This window comes from Aricia agestis, chromosome 6 (genome assembly GCF_905147365.1).
Source record: "Aricia agestis chromosome 6, ilAriAges1.1, whole genome shotgun sequence".
In the NCBI taxonomy this organism is placed as follows: domain Eukaryota; kingdom Metazoa; phylum Arthropoda; class Insecta; order Lepidoptera; family Lycaenidae; genus Aricia; species Aricia agestis.
The window spans coordinates 14231341-14245172 of NC_056411.1; the positions used below are offsets into that span (position 1 = coordinate 14231341).

Sequence of the window (13832 nt, forward strand, 5' to 3'; positions counted from 1 at the left end):
CGTTATTATACTTATAAACCTTCCTCTTGAATCACACTATCTATTAAATAAAACCGCATCAAAATCCGTTGGGTAGTTTTAAAGATTAAAGGGAACAAAGGGACATGAGGGAAAAAAGCGACTTTGTTTTATAATATGTATAGATACTTAATATAGGATTATTTGTCCAAGTCTGTTAGGCTACTATTGTATCAGGCAAACCCTGTACGAGTAAAATCTCTATATAAATAGCTTGGATCTTTTAAAAAGGCTTTGTTAGTGCCAGATTTTAACAAGCTATGCACCATCGAGGAAATTGATTCCTAGGCACTTGACAGACCTACGTCATGACGTGAATGTTAGCTGTGATCGGTCGGATCAAGGATGAGTTAGACTTAACGCGACCAAATTACTTAGGTCCGCCATGATGTCCACGTCATAGTTACATTTTAGGCTGAGATCACAGATGTATCACATGAATAAAAAACATCACAAATCTTTCCAGGTGTCCCACAAGGGTCTGAAGATAGTCCAGAATGTGACGGCAAAGGGCAAGCAGCAGACAATCAAGCACTTCATCCCCCATGGCAGCATAACCAGCGCAGTGGTGCAGGGAGACGTGGTGGCGTGTGTGCTGCTACTGTATAACCCCATCACAGGATGTCCAGTACACGTGCACGCGTACAGGTAGGCTCTTGAACTAAATAGTTGGCTCTTTGAATATTTAAAGCGGCTGGAAGACATAACTTGGCTCTTGGACTTTACAAATGTGTTTGCTCTAAGACTATATAAGCGTGACTGCTAAAGCTATCTTGAGTCCTGTACTACATTTACTCGTAGTTTGGCTCTTAGAATATACACAACTGAATGTCAAAGTTTGGCTCTTGGACTATATTTTGGCTACGCACCTGTAAATCTATCGTGGCCCTTTGACTGTCGGCTCTTACTTTGGTTAGATCTAAGACAGTACCTAAATACCGTTAGGCATATTTTGGTCTCTAGGATAATTTTGAAGACGTTTGGATAAAAATAAACATACGTTGATAGTAATTCGATGTTATTACTTAGGTATGCTAGAAGTTATAATAATATACTATATTTTACTCTACACGTTAATACTCGTTAACAAGTAGATAAAATACGTTTTGTACGTTTTGGGTAAAAAATATCGAATACAACCAAAATATGGTGAACTTTTTTCTCAAACATAACAAGCAATTTTAGTTTCACATATCACAAGATTACCTGTTGTTCTGTATGTCAGACTGTAAACACTTAATGAGCAACGGGTAATTTACGCTGTCAGAGTAACGGTCAGCTCTGGGTCAGGAATAGCAACGAAATCATTAGGCCGCTATAAAAATTGTAGCGGGGCACGTGAGAAAAAGTTATAGAAATAGTTTTTAAAGTTACTATTTTCTACATGAGTGATTTATGTACACAGTAGATGTTGCTTGCCAGCAAGCTTTGTTTATCGCGCATTGATCTATTGATGACTTTTCCGGGTCAAAATCTATCCTTTTCTGGACTCAAATTTATCTACATAACAACTTTAGAGATAAAATAATTATTCTAAAGTTGAACTTGAATCGACAAAGTTTCTATCAAAAATTAACTCACTATGATTTTAGCTGAAATTAAAAAAATTTAATGTATAAAAATGGATTTCCAATTATGTTAGTAACGCTATAACTCGATACCGGCTGGACTGATTCTGCTAATTTTAGTCTTAAAATAATCCTTGAAGTCTGGGCAAGGTTTTAAAGTGACACGAAGTTCACCGGGACAGCTAGAATTATATAAAAATGGATTTTCAATTGTGTTACTAACGCTAAAACTCGAAAGCGGCTGAACGGATTGGGATAATTTTAGTCTCAAAATATTCGTAGAAGTCCAGGGAAGGTTTTAAAGTGACACGAAGTTCTCCGAGACAGCTAGTATTTTAATAAAATTACCATTACTCAAGCGTAATTTACTACTTACTACTTAGTAGCCAGATGTTCTCAACAGTCAACACGCACATTATAATAATGTCCCACCGAAATCGGTACAATTTCGGTGGGATCGAGCATAACAATAGTTAGTTACAAGATACAAGGTGATACTTGTTGCACATGACATGCCGAGATATTCGTGCCACGAACACAATGGTTTCGTCACTCAGCTGGGCGTGCCAGTCACAGACTGAAAATTGATTTACTGTCTAACTTTCATGTTTATTTTTAACGCTCACTTCCAAGGCTTTTAAGTAATAAATACTACGGCTGTCAGTCATCAATGATGATGATTGCTTTGTTATTCATCGTCTATTTACAATGAAAAGTAATGTAACTTTAACATGAAACTTATAGATGTAACTCGTAAGTACTAACAGATAAATTGATCCATAGGCAGATGGTGGACCTACGTAAATTGGTCGGATTGTATCCATGAGTCGAAAATACGACCAACATGGACTTGACATAACTCGACCTAATAATGTAGGTCGAGTCATGAGTCTACCTACCCAGACTACTCAGTACTCAGAATGCGTACCTAACTGCATTTCCCTAACGTAATAAAAAAGTCAGCCTATGAATCAATTTAACTGATAGTACATTTGAGCGAGTTTCGACAACGAGCATCCGTAAGTACCGTTGTACCGTTCCCTATTTTCATGCAAAAGTTGAAACATCTCACTTAAAGTATGAAGAAAGATGCCGGCAATGCACCTGCAAGACGCTGGCATTTGCGCTGTCGCAACTAATGCTATAGCGGTATCGCCCCGCGACCATCCTCATTACAACCTGCTAAACTTCCTCCTTATAAACATGAGCGTGCGTTGAACTGCGATTAAACTGCAAAGTGAGAAGATGGGACCTAGAAAATAAGCAATCATAGAACGAAATTGGCAATAGAACGTGTTAATTTAAGTTAGCCTTTTATAAGTTGCAGAAAGATTGGACGAATTGTTTTTAAATTTCCTGATCGAGTTCGAGTGTCTAAGAGACAGCTTGCATATTTTGATCCTCTCTTTTGTAGGGTAAGCGTCGATGCCTTGCGACGACGATGCGAAAAATGCATGGGACACACTTATTCCTAACTTCGATGTCGAAATAACTACTCACTACCTAGTAATTTACTTTTACGGATGCCTGGAAGAAACTGCTTCCAGCAGTAAGGCCGCCATTTCAAACTGTTTTTTTCCCTCTTTGTATCTGATTTGTTTCATTAATGGTTTGAATAAAGAGTTTTTTATTCATTTATTTATTTATTTGCATTTATCTTGCTTATTTCCATGTTCTTACATAACATATATGTACTTACGATACGAAAGTAATTAATGTGGTTTTAATTATCTAGTTTGTGAGTTTGGCAACCCTACACTGACATATCACGCTGCGAGCATCCGCCGGGTCGCGTCGATCGACTCGCCAGCTATTTGTGACAAGGCCTATCTTGCTAACCTTTTGCTTATTCAACGTACCAGATGGTGCAGTATCATCATCTTGCGGCAGGCATTCTGGTATATACCTAACACTGAGTTTGTCTGTCGCATGTCTGTTGCCTCTACACTTTTAATGCTGAAGCAATTCTGATCTAATTTGGTGTGGTTAGCGCTTTGAGCCCATGAAAGGACGTAGGGTGGTTTTTACCCCGGAAAATGATAATACGTGGGAGAGCCTTGCTTTGGCACGAATGGGCCGGCTCGACCGGAGAAATACCACGTTCTCTCAGAAAACCGGCGTGAAACAGCGCTTGCGCTTTGTTTCACCGAGTGAGTGAGTTTACCGGAGGCCCAAATCCCCTACCCTATTCCCTTCCCTTCCCTCCCCTATTACCCTATTCCCTCTTAAAAAGCCGGCAACGCACTTGCAACTCTTCTGATGCTGCGTGTATCCATGGGCGACGGAAGTTGCTTTCCATCAGGTGACCCGTTTGCTCGTTTGCCCCCTCATTTCATAAAAAAAAAAATGCCGAATTTCAACTAAACGTAGCTTATGTACGGCACGTAGTATTTTTTAAAAGAAACTAAAGGTATTAGGTAAAGAGCGCCTTAAATGTAGCCTTTTCACTGACAGAACAAAGACGGCATATAATGCAATAAGGACGCTATAGTTTAATGAAATATAAGCACAGTAAAATAAAGCATTTCTCTTCCGGGGCCAATATATTTGAGGCCCTTCACAATCTTGAACTTAGTAGCATTGACCTCGTGGTCGTTTAGCACTGATTGCAAATTCAGATCTCGCTTTTCTAGTTCTCGGTGCCCGCGGCCATCCTGCTACATACTATTCATACAACCGGTTTCAGTCTATGTAAAAGGATTTTTTTCAATCGATTTTTAATCGACATCGAGTCGAAATAATGTCGAATGATTCATGCAGAAATAAGGGAAGTAATAACTAATAAGTACACTCTTTAGACCTTTACGATATTTTAAACCACATTTTAATTATTTTCGTGTATGCTTATAATATGATCTTATCTAATGCGTATGATCTATATTTTTTAAATGTAAATGTCAATTTTACCGACATACTCAAAAGAGTAGGCTATAATAATTGGCTGTATTATATACACGAATTTCAAAGAGAATTTCATGCAATACCTAAACAAAAAATCGCGTTAGTAACATTCATATTCATCAAATATTTCTTAGTATAGTTGGGTAAGGCTGTAAGGCTGCGTTTTGCAATTTCTTAATGGAAATGCAAATGCTTCGTGAATTTAGTTATTACAAAAGATCTATGAATAGGCAAACGTGCTGACATTTTTTCTCACCCTGTCAACACTTAATTATTATTATTCAGCATGTAGTGTTACTGATAGTGACATCTCTCTTGCTCAGGCCTTTGTTTCTCTATTCCGCTAGGTATATTAACTTTATGAACAAAACTAAGTGATAATACTTTAGGGTGTGTATGAGTCCCGTGTATCAAAGCGCATATAGTTTACTGTAAAAGTAGCAGCGCTGAGAGAGCAAATTTTTTTTTCACTTTTGTATGGGAAAACTCGTGACGCTGGGCCTGGAGCGCTTGCTCATACAAATCACAAAAAGATTTTGGTCTTTCAGCTCTGCTACTTTCACAGTGAACTCCCTACAAGGAACACATACACACCCTAAAATATTATCACTAATTAGTTTTGTTACACCCTATTTATAACCTACTTAATAGCCATTCTCAAAGTGTGCTCTGCGGAGTCCAAGGGTTCCGTAAAGGCTTTGTAGGGGCACGGAGAGCGATACATAATTTGTTTTTAGAATGTCATCAGACACAAGTATAGTCCGTGCAATCCACGAAGACGCGTCACGCGCCCCACCAAATTTTGGGTGGGCATCTTTTCCTTTGACCGTGACGCTTTCTCTTAATTGGTCTATTTATTGTAGTGTGCGCGTGCACTTATAGGTAATTAGTGTGTACAGATAACACTCAAACATTGGCGAAAGCTTGTACACATACTATAAACGATTAGGAGGAATAGTGGGGCGCGTCTTCGTGGATTGCACGGACTATATTATCCGATGTATTATTTTCCTCTATGGACATAAGCATGGAGACAATTCATTCAAAGACAAAACATTTTTTATTATGGGTTCGCTAAAATTGTACTTCTTAAAAGGGGAACCCTTTCTCCAAAAAAGTTTGAGAACCGCGCTGACCTACTTCATACAGCTGTAGATGATAAATCTAAAATGTTTAGTGTGTCGCGTTTGACACCATTTAGAAAAACATTTATCTGTAGAAATAATTCTCTTTGAAACCTATTATTAAACGTTCTTGATTTGTAATTGAAAAACAATTTGTTTTTAATTACAGCTTATGCCATGATATCAGTAGTAACGGAAAGTCATTAAGTTTCGTTTGTCCGTTACCACGGCCTGGCGGACCAGTTAGCCTTCACTCGAATATTGCTCTTACGTAATATGTATATTTTTGTAACACGAAAACAAATAGTAGGTAGCCATGTTACTACAAAAACAAAAAACAAAAATATATCCTAAATATCATCCAAAATATAGCTGGCATCTTTTACTCTTGTCTTTAGTCTTTACTAATACAAACTACAAAGCCACTGTATGCAGACTTTATAGGTAGATACGATGTTTTGCTTATGTCTGTTAAGTAGGAAAATCCTTTTCAAAAAAAAACCAAGGACAAAAAATTTATAACATCCGTAGGTATTATATAGTTAAACACGTTTTTCATATTTTTATTAGTAATGTATTCTATTAGCTTTCTAGAGGTAAGTAGAAAAAGCTGTTTTAAAGTTATTTGGTGCTAAAAATAACGTTTTTCCTCTAGCACCAATATTTTGGGCGTATCTATCATATTAAGATGTCAAACCAAACTTGACTTTCTCCGGCATTCTTGAGGTGGTTTTGTTGTAAAATATTTTTGTAGATGTAAAAACACGTTTGGGTGTTTTTCTGAATAGATGGTTGACGAAGCGTAAAGTGGGAATTAAAAATGTGCCAGCTTTGTAGAAAACCGCTTTAATATTACTTTCATTTTTCGCCTGGCCATTTTGTAGTTTTTTTTTTTTTTTTGTGAGACTCGCAAGAACTGCGCAAAATGTTCACAATTTCTTTCGTAATTGGTTTGATTTGCAAAAAGTTGGAAAAGTTACCGGCGATTTGGACTCACTTTCAATACCTTTTGCAATTAAGTCAGCGAAATTTTCATTAAAATCTAAATTTTTGTGGTAAAATTCATACAAATATTACAAATTATACGAAAGTAGATATTATGTTTGTCTGTAACTTCTTCACACACTAACTGAACCGTATGAAATCTGATTATGTATACTTTGGTTATGTCATAGGATAGTTAAAGCTTTTTAACTAAATTCTAAAAAGGAGGAGGTTATACAAGGTGCAAATAAACTAACCTGCGAATTTTTTTCCAGGGCTTAGGTATCATTAAGAGAGTCAATTTAACAAAATAAAATTGAGTGTTATTTTTTTAGATGACATATTTTATCCCATTTAAATTGTTGCAGAACGGTCATTCGCGGCGGTGGATATGAGCGGGGGTGATTAATTGTGGTGTTTTTTAGGATAACTTTTGGAAGCTATTTCTCTACATTTTAGTACTGAGTGATTATAAAAGAAAAAATAAGTGTGTTTTTATTTTTAACAAGGATCAATGTATCAAAATTTGGCCGGAAGGTTTAATTGCACCCTGTATAACTTCCTCCTTATAAAAAATATCCACATATTTCTTTGTTCATATTATTTTTTAATAATTCTAACTTTTGGTAGCATTTGAGCATTTGAGAGTTTTAAGGTGTTTCAAAATATAATATAGACTCAACTACTAGTGCCAATTGAATAACTGCTTAAAGCAAGAGATGTAAAATCTCTTGCTTACCTCCAGTCAGTACATATACGCGTGTGTACATAAAACTCGTACATAACAGTACAGGAAATTAGGTTGCGGACACATAAGGGAACCTGGGTGACCGCGCAACCCGCCACTGCGGGACATTACCGAATCCGGTCCCCGCAACCGACAACCGCCGCGCGCCGGTAACTGTTTTATGAAAACGTGTCAAGCCGATAGCGCCGAGTTAATCGATTTATCGCACGACGATTCGATCGAGTATTTACAGTTGAATGTGTGCACTTTGACCTACAAACTCGGTTTGATCGTAGACATACCTAAATAGCTATACAAGTCTGCAAAAAGCTTAGCCGAAAATTATACATAAAAACTATTTTATCAGCTTGTTTATGTGATGCACAAATGGTACAGTTGTAGTAATATCAAAATACATAATATTTGCTAACCAATATTTCTTAGAAGGTGCTACCAATAAATGAAGATGAAGAATTGAATAAATTTTATAAAACTGCCAACTTTTGAGAGGAAGGTAGACAGAAAATATTGAAGCTGAGAAAACAGTTTTCTATTCGTACTCTAAAGTCAAAACGATAAAGAACCTACAAATTACCTCAAATTCTTTATAATCTTCTTCTTATATATAAAATTCTCGTGTCACAATGTTAGGCCCCGTACTCCTTCGAAACGGCTTTACTGATTTTTACCCAATTTTATATGCATATTCAGTAGGTCTGAGAATCGGCTACTGGCTACTTTTTATATTGATAAGTGCATTTATTGAATGAATAATAGTAAATTATTACAACTCGAGACTGACGGCGACCATTGTTTGTGCGACGGGATAGCGATGGACGTTGCCATGGTGACATACTTATTTAGTCACTTCAATAAAAAAATACGGGCGAAATACTTTATATGGCAAAGAAACGTTTGCCGGGACAGCTAGTAGCTATGTAAATATGTATTCAAATGTAAATAGGCTTATACAATGACGCAAGTATCAGCGATCGGGGGCGGTGAGCCGGCAACTAATGTCATATACCTGATTGAGTAATTAGACCACCATAGCCCCAATACCGGGCCACGATCAGCCTATTGTATGTAAAGCAAGTTTCATTGTTGGTACTTAAGGGCATACATAATACCTTGCATAAAAAATGTTTGTTGAACTTTCAATTGGGGAGTACGCAATAGGATTGGTAATTTGGTACTAACTAAATTGGTGCGGCAAATAGCAGGACGAATATTTCGACACCCCCACCGAATAATCGGACAATCGTAAAAATGAAAATGTTCAGGAGAGCCGAAAAACTGATTTTTGTTAATAACTCCGTCATAAAAAAAGCATCAAAGACTTTTTATATCTCAAATGAAAGCTAATTTTTTTGCCTATCTTGCTATCTTAACAATATTTAATTACCACCGAAGGTTTTTTTTTAAATAAAGCAAAACGCAACTTATCGTTCTGGAGTAAGTCAAGCTCAGATCATTATTGTCTATTGCATGATTATTCGGGTAATTTTGCGTTTCGACTTCAATAAAATGCACATATTATTCGGGGAAATTGTTTGGGATAAGAATATTGGTAAACACCTATTACTTTACTATTCGGTGATTAAAAAATATTGTACACTTTATAATTATAGTCATTGTCGTTTATTCCAATGATTTTCTACTATAGGTAAAATAAAAATAATATGTATTTTTGTTTTAATACATTCATTATTTGATGACATAAATGACATTCTTGCAATCGAAACAGCTCTTGGTTCAAAAAAATACACTCTGGAGACTGGCTCTATCGTTTTAATAGTACTTATAATCATTGCAGTTGCTTAAAATGTTAATCATAACCCTCATCGCCACCGGAGTACCAAAGCTGGTGTCACAATAATCAATATATTATGTTCTAATAAAATGAATGATAATGGCAGGAAATTGCTTTAGACAGTCTTCCGAGAGCATCATAGGCCTTTTATATATGACGGTGCTTTAATCGTCGACTTCTGTCTACATCGTAATACAGTTCAATGTAATCAGGATCAAAACTATGTTAAAAACTTCTCAAGTTACAATACAATACAATATTCACACAACACACTATAACAGCACATCTTATAGTAGCTATCAATCGCATTACTAATTAAATACTGAACTGGGTCCCATTAGGACCTGCAGGACAACTTCCACGAATAATGTTTGACTGTCTGACAGCTGCTTGCAGGCGTGAAACCGTCGCGTCGTCCGACTCAGATTCTACAAGTTGTCCAAAATAAAACCCAACCAATATGCCTTTATGCCCCAAAGGTGCACCGAAGACGCGCTCTATAGGTTATTGAACCACATCAGAAAGAAGAGAGAGAAGGAGAAAATTTATTTTATGGTATCGCTGGACACAGAAGGGGCCTTCGGCAATGCTTGGTGGCCAGCTGTAAAGGTTCGATTAGCTGAAGTTAGGTGTCTGGGGAACCTGAGGCGGGTGATCAGCGGCTACCTGAGTGGAAGGAGTGTGAAAGTGAGATGCGCAGGAGTGGAAGTGTGCAGTAGGCAGCAATTTATTTACCCGAATAGTCATGCAATAGTTGTTTATCGTCAATTCGTTTTGACATATTTTTTCGCAATAGCCTATTGCCCAGTTTTTGGTGTAAAATACAATTTTAAGTATTGTTATGGAATAAACACATAATTTTTTATATCTTTGTAAATATCCACAGAAAAATTCTGAAAAAAATTCACATGATGTATTTTGACTTCTAGATGCCAAAAATCGCATAACAGCAAAAACCCCACAATAGCACATTGTCTGATTATTCGGTGGGGGCGTCGATTTATTCTTTTCTCTTTTGTTTGTGGTAGTATCTGTTTTATTGGCCATTATGATGAATAAATTTTGGTGAAATCCAAGTCTTCGATCTATAGACTATTACTAAATGTGGTTAGGCATAGATAAGTCAACAACAGAAGTCAAATACAAGGACAACTTATACAAACATAAATTAATGATATCCTATTCTATCAAAAAAATGTATTTAATAAAGAGAGTAAAAAAAAACGTGACTTCAAAAAGAAGATTCTCCTGTCTAGTGTTAGCTTATCAGTTCTAGCATCTTTGTTAACTGGAATATGTTCAACCTTACAACCAAATATATTATAGCCATAATATGCAGCTAGTTTAATGCTATGTATGGCCTCCTAGACGATTAGGGCCTATACGGCAGGAGGCCACTTCTTTTAGGCATGCCGTAAGAAAATTACGTAAATGTTTGAAATACAACATCAAATTTTTGTATTTCCATATGCGATAATAATGTAAATGCCAAGGTCAGCTTGCATAATTAAATATTTAATCGCAAAGTATTTTCAAAGTCAATTTTGCACTTACGTTTCCAAGATGGCGGAAGTTGTCTGTTTAAAAATTCGTTTTATAACTTCGAGGAGATTAAAAGGAACAAGAACTTTTAGGTTATCTTTTTAAATTATTTATTGCATAACATATTTTAATAACTATTTATTTACACACATAAGTGAAATCTAATCATTTTTATAACTGAAATTAAATAATATTATCTAATTATCTTAGGGTGGGTTGCACCAGAGGCGTGGTTAAAGTTAAAGTTAAAGTTATGGTTATAGTTAAGGCTAAATTTAGCTTTAACTTTAACTTTGACCGAAGAAATTGACTGATGACAGCTGGTCCAACAAGGTTATAAATGAACGTGGGCGGGGGCGGTGTTGATAAAGGAGAACTGTCAAAAATGGCGTTTTTGTATGATGACGTCGTTAGTGCGCCTTTTTTCTTTTTTCGCCACGTGCATTTAAAACCTTGTCGAGCTCTATGGTTATGGTTAAATATGGCGTCTTGATGGCGTCCATTTTTAACTTTAACCAAAGATTTGACATTTTGCATTTAAAGTTAAAGTTGCAGTTAAAGTTATAGTTACAGTTATAGTTAAAGTTGATTGGTGCACCCCAACCTTAGTATGAGAATGCATTTGCTTAAAATTGTAGGAAAGTTTTTTTAGAAAACGAGTTAGCAATTTAAAGCTGTTTTTGTAATTTTATATCTAGATTTCAGACGTAACTCACGCGAAGAAAGCTAACTACATAAACGAGCTAGTGTACGATACAGCTTATATAAGTAACTAATAGTTTAGTCAACCCGTGGTATGTGGGTTAATGCAGTAGTTTGACCAAATACGAGATAAAAATGTTTGTAAACGAATGTGTACTGCAATACTTGTAATAGCTAGATACTTCTAAATAAGGTATTATCGATTACTTAACTTCTACTAAAAACTTGAATACCGTTTATTGGAGAAGCAGTAATATTAATTTCATATTTGGGTACTTATAGCAGGGTATTAGTAATTTGTGCTAATGGGTATTTAGTAATATCATAAAAACATCTGCAGAAAGTAACATTTATTTCATTTTGTCTTATACAGATGTTGCATTTAGTAAACTGTGCTAAGTAATAACTATTAAGTAACATGTAGTATGAAAATAAAATATTTTAATATCCTTTCCAATACGACCTGCAAACCTTCAAGAAGAGAGCGTTAAGCGTATTCTCTCTTAAAAGACCGGCAACACACCTGCAGCTCTTTTAATGTTGCGAGTGTCCATGGGCGACAGTAGTTGTTTTCCATGAGGTGACCCGATTGCTCGTTTGCCACCTTATTTAAAAAATCCTATAAAAATATTTTTTTTCGTCCACAGATGTGACTCCGACCACACAGCTGAGATGTTGTACACGCACCTTCTGGCACTGATAGAGCGGCCAGAGAACCAGAAGAAGTTCGCAGACATAGAGCGGAAACTCCAGATGAGAGGGGCTCTACCTTCCTCCAAGAAACCCCCAGACTCCTCCCTGGGCTCCGAGATCTCCAGAGAATCAGACTCGGGCAGTAATGAGGACAGAAATGTTGCCAATCTATACGATAGCCTCGCTGCCGAGCTCAAACAGAAACTGTCTACAGGTAAAAAGGGTATAGGTTAGTTGAATTTTTTTCTATAGGTCCTAAAGCTTGTGCTTTGCTGGTATGTATAATATGTAAATGTATGTACAACGTATTTTAATATGTATGTAATTATTGAAATACCAATGCCGCGTCCGTAACTATCTTTTACCAAATAATTCGTGTTATTTTCGTTAACATGTAGCAATGGAATGTATTTTTGGCTAATCAAATGTATTGAACAATCCTCAAAAGTTTATTTGTTTTGAAATTGGAATTAACAACTAGGCTAATAAGTGGATAAGCATTACACACTGCCTATAAGTTTTCTCGTAATATTTTCAACATATCATTATATCATCTAATTGCCATTGCAGTGTATTTTCAAGCAATTGCTCACTAGCGGTCAAGTGATGCAAGGGCGATCATTAATGATACTTTCATTATATAATGCATTATGATGTTGCTTATTATATATTTTTGTGCTTATTTTGTCACGCCATATTTTAATTAAAATGTTCATTAATTTTGCAATAAAGACACTTAGATTTTTCAGTGGTAAATTAATTAGTATTTATGATTTCTACCTGCACGAAATTTCTTTAGACCTGGCTTGTACGGTAGATAATATTATGTAAAAGCATTTTTCCACAGATTATTTATAATCCATATATTTATTTATTGCATCTACCTGCACACGCTTGTATAGGCACCCTTAAGTTCCCTATTTTGTTTATTAATATTAAGCCATAAATCCTACAGGAAAAGGTGATTTTGCAGGGAAGAGTCCGATTCTGCTGCCTCCTCGTGACTATGACACGGTCCACCGGCAGAAGGGGAACCTGAGTAACATCGACACCCGGCGCTGCCTCAACCAGAACATCGTTGGCATCAATGCCAGGCGCAAGCTGGAGTCGTCCGGCGGCAGCTCTGGCATCGGCAGCGACCTGGCACCCTCGCCGGAGAGGAACGAGTACCCGAGACAACACGACAACCATAGCACTAGTGGTATGTACTGTGTCAAAGTTATCTTTGGAGGAGAGTCGTGTTTTTTTGGATAAGAAATAGCCTATGTGTTAATCCATAGACCAAACGACTTGTTCCCAATAAAATCCATTTTGGCGTATTTGAGTGACAAACTTTTAGGCTGCCTTCACATAGTCGACTTAATGTGAACGCAGCCTTACATTTATCAGGGCGAGCGAAGCGAGCCCTAGTATATCCCACAACCTTTATATTTTGTGGTACACTTTACGGAAAAACTATCAAGCCTATTGATTTGTGCTCTAAAAAGTAATTTTATTTATACGTAGATGTGTTATCATCAGTCAGTCCAGGTTTTTTATATATAGGTGTGTTATCAGTATCACCAGTCAGTCGAGGTATGACGACGCGAGCCCTTACAAAGCTCGGCTTTTAGTTAGTAGGTATCTAATTAAAAATGGGAACACAATAGTAGTATAATTCTACTGATTACCAGTTATAAGAGAAATATTTTTTACGTTCCGTGGTAATCCATAGGCCATGGCTCACAATTTGAATATATGTAGGCACGACGTGTCGTGTA

General features: G+C 36.5%; 1 protein-coding gene across 4 annotated transcripts in view; it reads left to right on the top strand.

The window, feature by feature from the left end:
* Nucleotides 1-13832, top strand: part of LOC121728099 (stress response protein nst1) — a 74463-nt gene that overhangs the window by 55172 nt on the left and 5459 nt on the right. Inside the window, exons 4-6 of one of the 4 annotated variants that reach the window (XM_042116206.1) lie at nt 485-666; nt 12027-12301; nt 13028-13273. In XM_042116206.1, the coding sequence (XP_041972140.1) occupies nt 485-666; nt 12027-12301; nt 13028-13273 (703 nt within the window). The remainder of the gene's footprint in view (nt 1-484; nt 667-12026; nt 12302-13027; nt 13274-13832) is intronic. The other 3 variants (XM_042116208.1, XM_042116207.1, XM_042116209.1) reach the window with 3 other exon arrangements.